The sequence below is a fragment of the Mobula birostris genome, chromosome 6, assembly GCF_030028105.1.
Source record: "Mobula birostris isolate sMobBir1 chromosome 6, sMobBir1.hap1, whole genome shotgun sequence".
NCBI lineage: Eukaryota > Metazoa > Chordata > Chondrichthyes > Myliobatiformes > Myliobatidae > Mobula > Mobula birostris.
Window position 1 is genome coordinate 44,621,161 of NC_092375.1, and position 13,905 is coordinate 44,635,065.

At 41.7% G+C, this 13,905-nt stretch overlaps 1 protein-coding gene across 1 annotated transcript in view; it reads right to left on the reverse strand.

The window, feature by feature from the left end:
- igsf3 (immunoglobulin superfamily, member 3) overlaps nucleotides 1-12,531 on the reverse strand; it is a 197,931-nt gene extending 185,400 nt beyond the window's left edge. The window contains exon 1 of the mRNA XM_072260381.1: nucleotides 12,185-12,531. Coding sequence (XP_072116482.1) covers nucleotides 12,185-12,224 — 40 coding nt within the window. The 5' untranslated portion in view covers nucleotides 12,225-12,531. The remainder of the gene's footprint in view (nucleotides 1-12,184) is intronic.
- Between the last annotated feature and the right edge of the window lie 1,374 nt (nucleotides 12,532-13,905).

Sequence of the window (13,905 nt, forward strand, 5' to 3'; positions counted from 1 at the left end):
TGGCACTACGCTAACCGCTACGCGACCATGCTGTTAACTACACGTTAACCGCAGAGCAGCAATGACAGCCATTCCCCTATCCTGCCAACTGAGTTGGAGGAATTTTCAGTGATAACTTCGCTGGCGTCTCTCCACTGCTTTATTCAGTTGCCTACTTGTCTGAAGCCTACAGATCGGCAAGGTTCAAGAAGCCAATTAACCTTTCAACCCACTCATCGTTGGGATGTGGGATGAAATCAGAGTCCCCAGGGGAAACCCACATGATCACTTGAGAACACGTAAACTTCACATAGACAGCACCAGTCAGGATTGAACTTGGGTTAGTTGCTGAAGTTGTGAACAGCAGCAGCTTCACTTGCTCTGACATACATAAATACTGTAATTACACAAAGAGGCCAGATGCTGGCTAAACCCATCGTGAGTGACTCGATTCCTAACACCCAAAGCCTTTCCAGCATCTACAATAGGGATTCCCAACTGTTCTTATGCCATGGACCCCTATCATTAACTGAGGGGTTTGTGAACCCCAGATTAGGAACCCCCGATCTACAACCACACTCAGCAGCAGGACAGAATGCTCTCCATCTGTTTGATCCAATTTGCTGAGCATGTCTAGTTTTAAACCCCATTCTAACAGTACAGGGTGTTTACTAATAGGAGTGGGGAGAGGAATATTTATCAGGGGTATAAGAATGCAAAGTAACTGTGGAATATTCAACATCCAATAACTTTACATCTTCATAGTTATTTGGAGTAGAAAATCATTTAAAGTTGTTTCCTACAACAACTCTGGGGCTTGGCCCAAAACTGAGCTTCTATAAAACATCTGCTCCTGCCATTGCTCGAGCCTGTGATCTACATTTTTGTGATGTGTTTTCGAGCTGATTGAGCTCATCTCCAAGAGAGTTTTGTGAGGCTTCAAGTGAAATTAGTGGCTTTGAGGTCAAGGAGCAAGCCCATGATTGACTCAATTTTTCACTGATCTCGCCAAGGAAGACTGCGGAAGGTGAGGGGCTGTTCAGCCGCCACCACTAGCCTCTCGCTTGCTGCTGCTGCTGGAGGAAGGTGTCTGCATGTGACTCTCTCTCTCTCCTTCTTGCTCGCTACGTCCGAAGGAAGGTCCCTGCGTTTGAATGGTCTCTCTCCCTCGATGCTGTTGGAGGATGGTGCTAGAGTTCTGGGTCTTTGACAAGGTCTAATCCACGCGGTTCGAGGATGGGACTCTCATTCACGTTATGATACATGGTCATGGTGTGAGCACAATTATCTGCAGCTTAATGTGAAAAAGACTAAGGAGCTGGTGGTAGACCTGAGGAGAGCTAAGGTACTGGTGACCCCTGTTTCCATCCAGGGGGTCAGTGTGGACATGGTGGAGGATTACAAATACCTGGGGATACGAATTGACAATAAACTGGACTGGTCAAAGAACACTGAGGCTGTCTACAAGAAGGGTCAGAGCCGTCTGCCGGACGATGCTAAGGATGGTCTACGAGTCTGTGGTGGCCAGTGCTATCATGTTTGCTGTTGTGTGCTGGGGCAGCAGGCTGAGGGTGGCAGACACCAACAGAATCAACCAACTCATTCGTAAGGCCAGTGATGTTGTGGGGATGGAACTGGACTCTCTGACGGTGGTGTCTGAAAAGAGGATGCTGTCCAAGTTGCATGCCATCTTGGACAATGTCTCCCATCCACTACATAATGTACTGGTTGGGCACAAGAGTACATTCAGCCAGAGACTCATTTCACCGAGATGCAGCACTGAGCGTCATAGGAAGTCATTCCTGCCTGTGGCCATCAAACCTTACAACTCCTCCCTTGGAGGGTCAGACACCCTGAGCTAATAGGCTGGTCCTGGACTTATTTCATAATTTACTGGCATAACTTACATATTACTATGTAACTATTTATGGTTCTATTACTATTTATGGAGCAACTGTAATGAAAACCAATTTCCCCCGGGATCAATAAAGTATGACTATGATCTAATCCACGCGGTTCGAGGATGGGACTCTGCAGATCACATTATGATACAAGGTACAATCCACGCGGTTCGAGGATGGGACTCTGCAGATCACATTATGATACAAGGTACAATCCACGCGGTTCGAGGATGGGACTCTCATTCATGTTATGATACGTTATGATTTTGGGCGAATTTGATTGCGGCAGCCTGCAGTTGATGAACTGAGCTGAACTGAATATGCCTGGGTTCTTTCAATTGCGTGTTTTATATTCTGTGTTTGTCACTTGGTTTTTTTTGTTGCCATTTACAAGATTTTCTTTGCACGTTGGGGGCGATTTGATCTTTTTCATTGAACAGGTTCCATGGTTTTCATTGTTTGCTGGCTGTCTGGAGGGAAGACAAATCTCAGGGTTGTATACTGCATACATACTTTGATAATAATGTACTTTCTTTTACAATATTTTTATTGATTTTTTACATAAAAGAATACAGAGTACAGGAGGATATATATATCAATTAGAATACCTCATTGTTATGTGCCCGTCATTCCCTCCTACAATTTAAAGCCGTCCATAGGGCCCACATGACTAAAGATAAGCTGTCTCGTTTTTATTCGGATATATCTCCCTATTGTGACAGATGTAACAATGGAGAAGCTTCATTAATCATATATTCTGGACATGCCTGCGTCTTGAAAAATATTGGAAGGAAGTATTCCAAACTTTTTCTGTACTTTTCAACGTAAATTTTAAACCTAACCCTTTGACTGCCTTATTCGGTATTGTTGGAGGAAAAGATATTATCTTGGAGACACCTGATTTGCACATTCTGGCTTTTATTTCTCTTATAGCTAGGAGGGCATTGTTGTTTAGGGGGAAGGAAGTTGCTCTGCCTACTCACGCTCAATGGTTAAGTGATGTTATGTCATGCTTAAATTTAGAGAAGATTCGTTGTTCAATTTCTGAATCTAGACAAGACTTTCTAACATTGTGGGGACTATTTTTGAATTATTTTCAAAATCTTTGATTTGTTATTATGTACAGATGTTGGCTAATATGTTTTACAAAATGATAAGGATTTTTTCCTTTTTTCTTTCTTTACCAAACAGCTTTTCTTGGTAGTGGGTTTAGATTTTTTTTGTATAATAAAATTATTACTTTTCAATATTACGATTCAATTTAATTTGCATGAATATGGGGTAATGAGACTATAAGCATGATTTAAATATATTGTAATATATTGTGTGATAATAAATGTACTTTGAATCCTGAAGACCAGAGCTACCATCCAGATTCATCAACAGCACTAGCCAAGTTGTTTCATAACAGCTCCAGCAATTCCCAAGTTGAAAACCATCCAAGACAAAGTGGCCTACTTATGTGCCAACCCATCCACTACCTTAAACGTTCAAATCGGGTCCACAATGCCTGCAGGATATAACCCTTTACAGAATGCGTTGCAGTCAGCCAATCAGTCCATTCAACCGTACCAATGGCAAGGACAAACAACAGCACGTGCAGGGCTTTTCCCATCCTCTCTAAATAGAATAAAACTACCAGCACAAATATAAACTTAGAATGATATTAATACAGGGACACATTGGGATCAGCACATTTTTACTCAATTAAGCAGCTCCTAAGTTAGCCAAAATTTCATGGAACTAGTTAAAAAGATATAAAAAAGGCAAACTACCATTTAACTGAATAACAAATATGTGTTTAAATGCTGTTAGGAACAACTTAGGACTACCAATACTACTATCATATTATAAAACTGTACTGGCTCCTAGTAGACATTAATGGAGACATTCATCCAGTGCACGTTGCCACACCCTTCTGACTATGAATGAAAAAAATCAGTACAGACACCAAGTGCAGATAATGGACTGCCTTCATGCAATGCTTTTGACGATTGCATCCTCCAAATCTTCATATTCATCGCAACATTTTAAGATGATTGTCAATACCTTCAAATTCTTTGTAGTTCCTAATTTGCTGAAGTAGTGAAATAGTTTTGTTTTCACTCCCGGCTGTTTATGGCATCTTCAAGTTCGAATGCTTGAAACCGCAGTCAGCAAAACAGGTCTGACCGCTGATTTCTCACCAACTATTAGGGACAAAAATCGCTGCTTTTTGAAAACAAACACTCACAACTGATGCCATTGAAAAACTTCTTGTTCGAAGAACCATGTAGTGTCTAACGGCCACACAAGTGCGCATAGCTGACGCTAGTTAGAAACTGTTCGGCAACAGTCTCCAGTCCCAATTAAGCAGCATGGTGTCCCAAATATTCAAAGGGAAACCTGGCAATTTTCTTAATTAGTTTTTGTTCTTTAAGAGTTGTCTCAAATAAATGGGTGCCCGATTAACCGCTGGCCCACTTAACCAGAATCGGCTGGAAATAGAACTAGTCAGCATGTCTGATGAAGGGTCATCAACCTGAAACATTAATTGTTTTGTGCTCTCTTCAAATACTGTCTGACACATTGAGTATTTACAGTAATTGGTTTTATTTCAGATTTACATGATTTACAATGTCTTTAATTGCTTTCCCTGCTTCATACCCAGGCTGTATTTTTAAGCCAAGACCATCTAACAATTCCTAATGAGCATGGTACAAAACCAGTGGCCAATCAATTGACAAAGCTCCAATGTGCAGAAAGCTTAAAAGACTATGCTTCGAGAAAAACAATGCGAGCCGAGTCAAACATGTACAGTACGAGTCGGGTATTTCACCACTAGGATTTTTACAGAAGTGTAATGAGTTTCCACAAAAACAAGACAAGGGAAAGCAACTGTGCAGCATGTGATTTACAAAGAGCAGACTACTAACAACACAAGCAGTTTGTGTGCAGCTGACAAATTGACAGTAGCTGTGCGCGGTAAGCATTGATAAGGCAACACTGCAGGACAAATGGTCAGAGCATAAAGGCCAGGCTGCAACAAGCAAAAAAAAAATCAAGAAGGTTGCAAGTGCTCAGCAGGTTAACAGCATTGGTGAAGTAAAGCAACTGAGATAACATTTCAGCTTGATCATCTTTCCTTCGTTCTGTCTGACCTGCAGAGTTATTTTAAGCTTTTTCTTATTTTTCAGATTTCTGCCTTTTGAAGTATTTATTATCAAAAGAAGGTAAGTGCAAATCTTTTTTAAAAATCTACAATTTACAGTGCCATCCTGATTAAGAAATCTTATAGCTATTCTCAGTTAGGCGGGGGGAGGGGGGGGGAAGGAATCTACATGTAAAGGTATATTTTTACTAATGAGTGCAGGCAGTACATTGCAGGGGAACAGAATCCAGAGTGCCAGAAGAGGTAGTGGAGAGGTCGAGGAGGCAGATGTTGGTAAGACCTCAAAGTTAGGAATCAAAATGTTGAGCATGGTGTGACAAGTGTCCTGAGCTGCACACATTTCAATGCAAGAAATATTATAGGAAAGATGGATGATAGTGCTGAAGGTGAGTTAACTGGTTTACAAACAGAGGCAATGCATAGAGAGAAAGGCTCTTGATAGGGCAAATTTGCTGTCAGCAGGATGAGTTGCAACGTAAAAGGCAGAGAAAATCGACAAGGGTGAATACAGGACTGAAGGGGTTATATTTGAATGTGCACAGTACTGTATATGGAATAAGGTAGAGGAACTTGTAGCACAGTTGCAGATTGCCAGGTATGATGTTGTAGGCAACACTGAATCGTGGCTGAAAGATTAAAGCTGGGAGCTTAATGTCCAAATACACATTGTATCAAAAGGACAGGCAGTAAGGCAGAGGGGGCAGCTTTGCTCGGTTGGTAAAAAATGAAATTAAATCACTAGAAAGAGACTGGAGAGGGGAGGTTCAAGGAGGTTCAAGAAAATGATTTCAGAATTGAGTGCCTTGTCATATGAAGAGCGTTTGATGGCTCTGGGTCTTTATTCACTAAAATTCAGAAGAATGAGTTGTGACCTCATTGAAACCTATGAAATGGTGAAAGGCCTTGATCGAGTGGATGTGGAGAGAACGCTTCCTATGATGGGAGAGTCCAAGACCAGAAGACACTGTCTCTGAATAAAGGTGCTTCCTTTTAGAAAGGAAATGAGGATGAATTTCTTTAGCCAGAGAGTGGTGAATCTGTGGAATTCATTGCCACAAGTAGCTGAGGAGGCCAAATCTTCATGTATTATTCAAGGCAGAGGTTGATAGATTCTTGACTGGTCATGGCATGAAGAGATACAGGGAGAAGGCAGGAGATTGTGGCTGAGAGGAAAATTGGATCAGCCATGATGAAATGGTGGAGCACACTCAATGAGGCAAATGGCCTAATTCTCCTCCTATATCTTATGGTGTTATAAATACAATTGCCATATTAGAGACCATAAGACATAGGAGCAGAATTAGGCTATTTGGCCCAAATTTGCTCAACTGTTCCAAAATTGCTGATTTATTATATCTCTCAACCCCATCCTCCTGCCTTCTCCCCGTAAATTTTGACCCTGTTATTAATCAAGAATCCATCAACCTCTATTTTAAATATACCCAATGACATGGAACAAGGGCATGTATGCAAGGAGAAGAACATTTCATGATAAATGAAACAACTGCCATTAATCTCTTCTAACCTTCAGCAACAATGCTATCACCAGTTAAGAAAAGAGTTAAACACGAGGAATTCCACCGATGCTGGAAATTCAAGCAACACACATCAAATTTGCTGGTGAACGCAGCAGGCCAAGCAGCATCTCTAGGAAGAGGTACAGTCGATGTTTCGGGCCGAGACCCTTCGTCAGGACTAACTAAAGGAAGAGCTAGTAAGAGATTTGAAAGTGGGAGGGGGGAGGGGGGAGATCCAAAATGATAAGAGAAGACAGGAGGGGGAGGGATGGAGCCAAGAGCTGGACAGGTGATTGGCAAAAGGGATGTGAGAGGATCATGGGGCAGGAGGCCCAGGGAGAAGGAAAAGGGGGAGGGGGGGGAACCCAGAGGATGGGCAAGGGGTATAGTCAGAGGGACAGAGGGAGAAAAAGGAGAGAGAGAGAGAGAAAGAATGTGTGTATATAAATAAATAAATAACTGGGGGGGGGGGCATTAGCGGAAGTTAGAGAAGTCAATGTTCATGCCATCAGGTTGGAGGCTATCCAGACGGTATATAAGGTGTTGTTCCTCCAACCTGAGTGTGACTTCATCTTTACAGTAGAGGAGGCTGTGGATAGACATATCAGAATGGGAATGGGATGTGGAATTAAAATGTGTGGCCACTGGGAGATCCTGCTTTCTCTGGCGGACAGAGCATAGGTGTTCTGCAAAACGATCTCCCAGTCTGCGTCAGGTCTCGCCAATATAGAAGGCCACATCGGGAGCACCGAACGCAATATATCACCCCAGCGGACTCACAGGTGAAGTGTCGCCTCACCTGGAAGGACTGTCTGAGGCCCTGAATGGTGGTAAGGGAGGAAGTGTAAGGGCATGTGTAAGGGCATGTGTAGCACTTGTTCCACTTACAAGGATAAGTGCCAGGAGGGAGATCAGTGGGGAGGGATGGGGGGGACGAATGGACAAGGGAGTCGCGTAGGAAGCGATCCCTGCGGAAAGCGGGGGGGGGGGGGGGAGGGAAAGATGTGCTTAGTGGTGGGATCCTGTTGGAGGTGACGGAAGTTACGGAGAATAATATGTTGGTTTATTCCCTTCCCAAATGCAGGTACTACTTCCCCATCACTCAGACTGAGAAAGGGTTAAATGAGATGTTCTGGTTATAACAAATGATCTATCAGCAACTGTCTTCTGTATCATCTTCAAGTCTTAATGCCCTACAATAGTTGACACAAGTTCTATTAAGTGCAATTATCAGAGAGACGAGAGGAACTGACCAGAATTCAAACACAAGATAAAGGCTCCTCAATCTGTTGGCCAAAGAGTTGTTCTCTGGAACAGGCTATTGCAATATTGCCCTATTGCTGAATCATACTAGTGAGAATCCCATAATCATTTGCAAATGAACATAAATTGACAACCTCACGTAAACACTCCATTATGTATAGGCTCAGTGGCAGAGTCTTCTCAAATAATTGAAACTACACATGCTGATCATGCTAAGTTGGATCACAACTCAGGCTAACTTAGTAATTAAATTTCTTATGTGCTTCCTTCTTTGGGAAAAGAATAACAAAAAACAAAGTAGATGAACCTCTAGCAGATTTCTACCTCACGGCAGGTGGGGTGAAGCAGGTAAACAAGATTCTGCAGGCATATCAAATCACAACACTTAGTGAGACTGTAATCACACTCTTGTTCCAAGAATAGCAGTCACAGATCTGTATCACTTCATTGTGAAATGCCAACATTGCTTTACATTTCCTTCCATTTTAGGAACTCCAAAAAGATTACCTATATCCAAACTTTACAATGTCCCAGTCCAACACATGAAATCACATAACATTACATCCAAATCTAATTCTTGTGTTGTAGTCTAAAACAAACCCATAGTGAACAGTGAGACAGTTCATAGATTTTTAAAAGAAACCCAATTTACTCATCATGTGGGGCTAAATTTCTTTCTCTTAAAATCATTAATTTGATCTGGGAAGATAATGCCAAATCAACACATTTAATTACAGTCCTGACGAAGGGTCTTGGCCCAAAACGTCGACTGTACCGCTTCCTAGAGATGCTGCCTGGCCTGCTGCGTTCACCAGCAACTTTGATGTGTGTTGCTTTAATTATAGTTTAATGGGTTCTTTCAGAATTTCTGTCTGAATCTGGAAAACTGCCTGGGATTGGTGAGCTAGGGGGATGGGGGGGGGGAAGGGTGGAGGGAGGGGAAGAAGAGAGAAGGCATGTTGCAACTGCTGGCCTTGAATAATATAATGGACAGCTGTTTCTGGGTGGCCAAATCCAGAAGATAATATTTGCAACGTTTTACATTTAGTACACAAGTCAATTGCAATGAATTGTTTTATAATCCACAAAACAACAGCATCTGCCTCTTAGAAATGTAATAATAGCAAATGCATCAGATGATGGACTTCCTTCATTAGTATCTAATTTCCTTACACCCACCTAAAATATCTTGGAAACCTTTGAGATAGCAGTAGCTGGCAAAGCAAGACTAGCAAAATTCCTAAATTTCCCCTTTACGCCCCCAACTCTATTCTTTACAAAGAGGAAGACTATACAAGCTGTAAGTTTTGTTACTGTGCAACAGAAAATAGTCATTTACAATATTAAAGGGCACAAACCATGTGGATCAAACTGCTACAGTTTTAAACAAAGAGTCTGTGCCAGTATCACATGAACTGTTTTTCCAGCTTTAACCAGAGGTCTGAAATTTGTCATGCCATTTTCATTAAGTGTTCACTTGAAGACATAAAAGTACTTAAATAATCAAACATCATGCATTAAAGTGGATATGCATGAAACACATGCCAATTGCTAAAATTGCTGGGGTTATGAAGAGAGCTATATTATTGAATTTCTTAATAAATTTTAATAAAGCAATGGAACATAAACAGTGCCAAATAAAGCAGTGAGCTTTTCTTTGCACTATTCACATGACCTAAAATTATTTTAAAAAAATGCAAAAATCCAAAATGCATCTGCTGAGACTTCTGTGGATTAAATTCTGAAAAACTTTCAGATTGCAGAAAGGAAATTTTAAACTATCCTGTTTCTATGACTGGGAATTGTAGAGAGATTGGGATCAAATTTAAAGGACTAATTGAAAGGACTAACCCTCCTTGCAGATGGACACAGATCGGCTTCACAACCAACACAGAAATAGATGTGAATTTTTACAGCCCCAAAATCTGTAAAGAATTGAGCTCAACTAGATAAAAATTGCTAGAGTACAATGTAAACAATTATGGTTACAGGCAGAGGACCAGCCTCTGGACAGGGGTACACTCAAAAGGACAGCTAAGGCAACATCATGTATTCATGTCCAATAAATACTTTCCCATGGTGCTGGCAGCTTTTATGACAGTAAAATTTGGCAATGCCTCTATTTAGCTGGGCATGAGTGTCACCAGCTGTTCGAAAATGCACTGATCATAGTACTTCAATTCATAATTCATGTGCTTTGCTCATTTTCACTTTCTGCTCCTTAATGACTTGCACTGCTGGATGCAAAAGATTTGCACAGTAAACGCTGATTGAACACACTGAGGTAATGGGGAACCAGAAATGGGAGCTTGGGTTTCACCAGAACATAGCATACAGAACAAGGAACATCACTATCAGTTAACGCACAAAATGCTGGAGGAACTGGGCAGGTCAGGCAGCATCTATGCAGGGGAATAAACAATCAACATTTTGAGCCAAGACCTTTCATCAAGAAGTGGCAACTATTTATTCCTTTCCATAGATGCTGCTGACTTGCTGAGTTCCTCCAGTATTTTGTGTGTTGCTCTGGATTTCCAGCATCTGCAGAATCTTGGGTTCATAATAGGTTAAGAAAGGCTTTGTCACAAAACACTGTGTTGCATTTTAGTATCTGTACACAGTTACGGATATCAGAACTCCAGAAATGGGAATAGAACATAATTCATCCTCTAAACACTTAGTCAAGGAAACGGATTCAAAGGATTATTGAGGCAGAACGAAAGCACTGGCTCGGAGGACTGAGGGAAATTCATGCGGGAATGAAAGTGGAAGAGATATGGAATTGTATCACTCTCTAAAATGATGGGGTGGGAGACAGCTTAATTTGATTAAATTTAATTTCAATTGGATTGAAACACAGGACATGACTAATGCTAATATTATCCATTAACAACAAATTAGCAGTTCATTGCTCTTTGGAAGGAAGTGCTAAAACATGCAGAAAGGATTCAGTTATTTAAGCGGAAACTTCACAGCTGCATGTGAGAATAAGTTTCCAGCCATATGCAATATGTTACTTGTTAACTGCTACCATGGTATGACTTTAGAGAGGAATAGAAGTTCTTCAGTTTCTTTCCCCTGAATCACACAGGTTTGCTTTCCCCCTCTTCCCCTGAATCCATACTTCGGGGCTGGGTGAATGGGATCAGATCGCTCTTGATGGAAGTGTGCACGTTACATTTGCTGTGCTCCCAATTTAAGTGAGTGCTGTGGGAGTTGAAAAATTCACCTTTAAATTGGATTGCAAACCACCAGTAACAGTCAAAAGAAGAGTCGAAAAATTCACTTTGCAAAGCAAGTCCTGCTTTCCTGAGCCTGTTATGGCAAAAACACGTTTGGAAGAAAACATTTTCTGTCTAACTCAAAAATGTTTGACATGATTGCTGAACACTCAAAATAGAACAGTGCCTCATTCTCACTTTGAGGAATACAATAAATCTTCCTAAAATAAACCACCTCTTTGGGGTGAATATTAATTTCCAGAACGCACAAGGAGCAACTCAGTGTTATGGTTTTAACTTCTACAAGGATTACTGAGATACAAATCAAAAATGAAAATGTGCTAAAGGAGGAATAATTTCTAATACATTCAAATGAATTCTTATATTGTTAACCATGTGCAGCTGAGCATACAGCTTAAATTCAGATCAGAGGATATTAAAGACCCGATCTGATAGACTAGAATTGGACTACTGTTTCCTTGATTCTAAGGCTACATAAAGTGATACTTTAATATTCTTTGCCTGCGGCATTATCAAAAATTATGCAATAAACTTAAAACCAGAAATTAATTCAATAATCTTCACGAGCATTTAGCCAACCTGGAGAGAAATTAATCAACTCTACTGATAACAGTCATGTAAACAAACATAGTGCTTGCAGTCCCAAAATTCAATGGTAACGGTAACCCTTACCAGTTCTGGCAAACTGTCAATGAACAAAAAGGAAACGGCTATACCGACTGGCGACAGCGAAATCTAATTGTGATATTCACTAAATTTCCAGCGCCATCACCACCCCCACCCCCCGAAAAAAATATACTGGTCAAAAAAATGGACCAACTGAGTATCGATATTCAAAGACGTGACGTTTTCTGCTTTGTACGTTTGGATCAGATAGTAACCACTTCTGAGATTGACTGAATGTTCAGCGCAAGTGATTTAAATATATTTAGTCCAGGGCTCGCAAAATGTCACAAGCTCATTTGAAGCCATTTAAATACACACACATTCATACCATAAAGAGTATTTTCTTAACCTGTTTAAAATGTACTTTTTATCCAGCAATACTTTTTTTTAAATCGAGCATTTGCCTTTAATAATTCAAAATCCCAGAACGTAGAGTTCCACTAACTAACAGACATAGCGACTCACCCAAGAACAAAACTATCAACTGGATGGGAAGGTAATTCATTTTCGCCCGCTGATTCCAATTGCTTGAACAATGCTTCTGCCTCCGACGCGCTACAGCCCGATTTGTTTAACAACTATCCGAAATCAGTGAAGGTCCCGGCTTCAGCCTGGACCCCTGCGTCTTCGCGCTGAAGGTACACGAGGAGAGATGGCCGGAGCTCAGGGTAGGCAGTGCCGAACACTGTGTATGAAGTAAGAGGGCGAGGGTGGATTTCGCTGAGGGTTAGAGCCAGGTATGGTCCAGCGCTCCTCTGCGTTTCATTTCATTGGAACAGCTACTAGGATACACTGCGAACACACACGCACTCCGGCTATAGGATGGTTTGAATCATGGGAGCCGCCCTGGAACAGCCGGAATGGGATCCAATTACACAACGAGGGTGGAGGAGACGAGGCTGGATCACGACGTCAAAGCGTAGGTGGAAATGTGGGCTGAACAAGCCTCGAACAGAGTAGAGGTAGAGGGGTCCTAGAGAAACGTTAGTACAGTTTGGTTAGGAACAGAGAGGCCGTGATACAAAACCAATAGGCGTATATACAAAGGAGGGCCAGAGACACACACACATACATACACATACACAAAGGAATATAGGTTGGCTGTGTCGTACGCGACTACCAAAACAGCCGATAGCTGGAAGGAATCAGGGAATAAAATGATTAAAAAGTCCTGCTGTCCCTGTTGGTCATTTCTAGTTAAAATAAATTAAACATAAATGATAGAACTATAATTAGACCTGCTCCAATCTTTTAATTTATTAATGCATATGAAACCTTGCTATCTGGAGTGAGTAACGGATCACGGAACTGATATATCTGCTCGGGTTGATGAGTGAATTGGTCCCTTTTTTTCCCATAATTTGCAACAAAATAAGAGAAGACAAATATTATTCATTTATATATATAAGTTGCACAACTCATTTTCACCTGGGAATATAAGTGGGAATGTGGCCAATGGGTCATGATGTGCACGTCCCCAGAGAGCTGAGCCAGGAGGTTACCCAACTTTATGTTTGGCCTGTTGACCATCTTTATGCAGGGTTGCATCAAGCCGTGCATGGAGCTGAAGTGCGCAAGCACGCTGTGTCACTCTGTCCTGAGGTTTTACCTGTCCCTGGTTGGGGAGGGTGAGCCTGGCTTCATTCACACAGTGTCCCATTCCGCTGGATGTTACAACACTAACTGTCCTTCATGGAATGGTTCTTTCAGAAAATACCTCTGAACTCAGGTCGATCAGGCAGTGGGGTCAGCAGGGGATGCTCTGAAGAACATGGTGGATCCTGTGGGATGCTTTCCTAAGCAGACTGTCGAGACCATTCAGCAGCATGCCTCATCACCAGAACTCACCAACAACACTAAGACCTGACCCAGTTGGCTATAAGAGGGCTCCTCCCCACCAGAACAATGTCCAACTCCCAACAGATGCTGGCTTTGCAATGGCTGAGATGGTAATGACACAAGGAATGTAATTTTTTGTGTTTTGTGAAGACCTGGCTGATGGAGGAGACACTGGACCACACTATCAAGCCCTCTGGGTTCTCCCTGTTCCGGGTGGACAGGTCAATAAACCTCTATGGGAAAAGTAAACGAGGAAGGGTATTCTTCATGGACCACAATGCTTGGTGTGAACCCCAGAATGTGCATGCCCTCAAATCCTTTTGTTCCCCAGAGCTGGAGTACCTGGT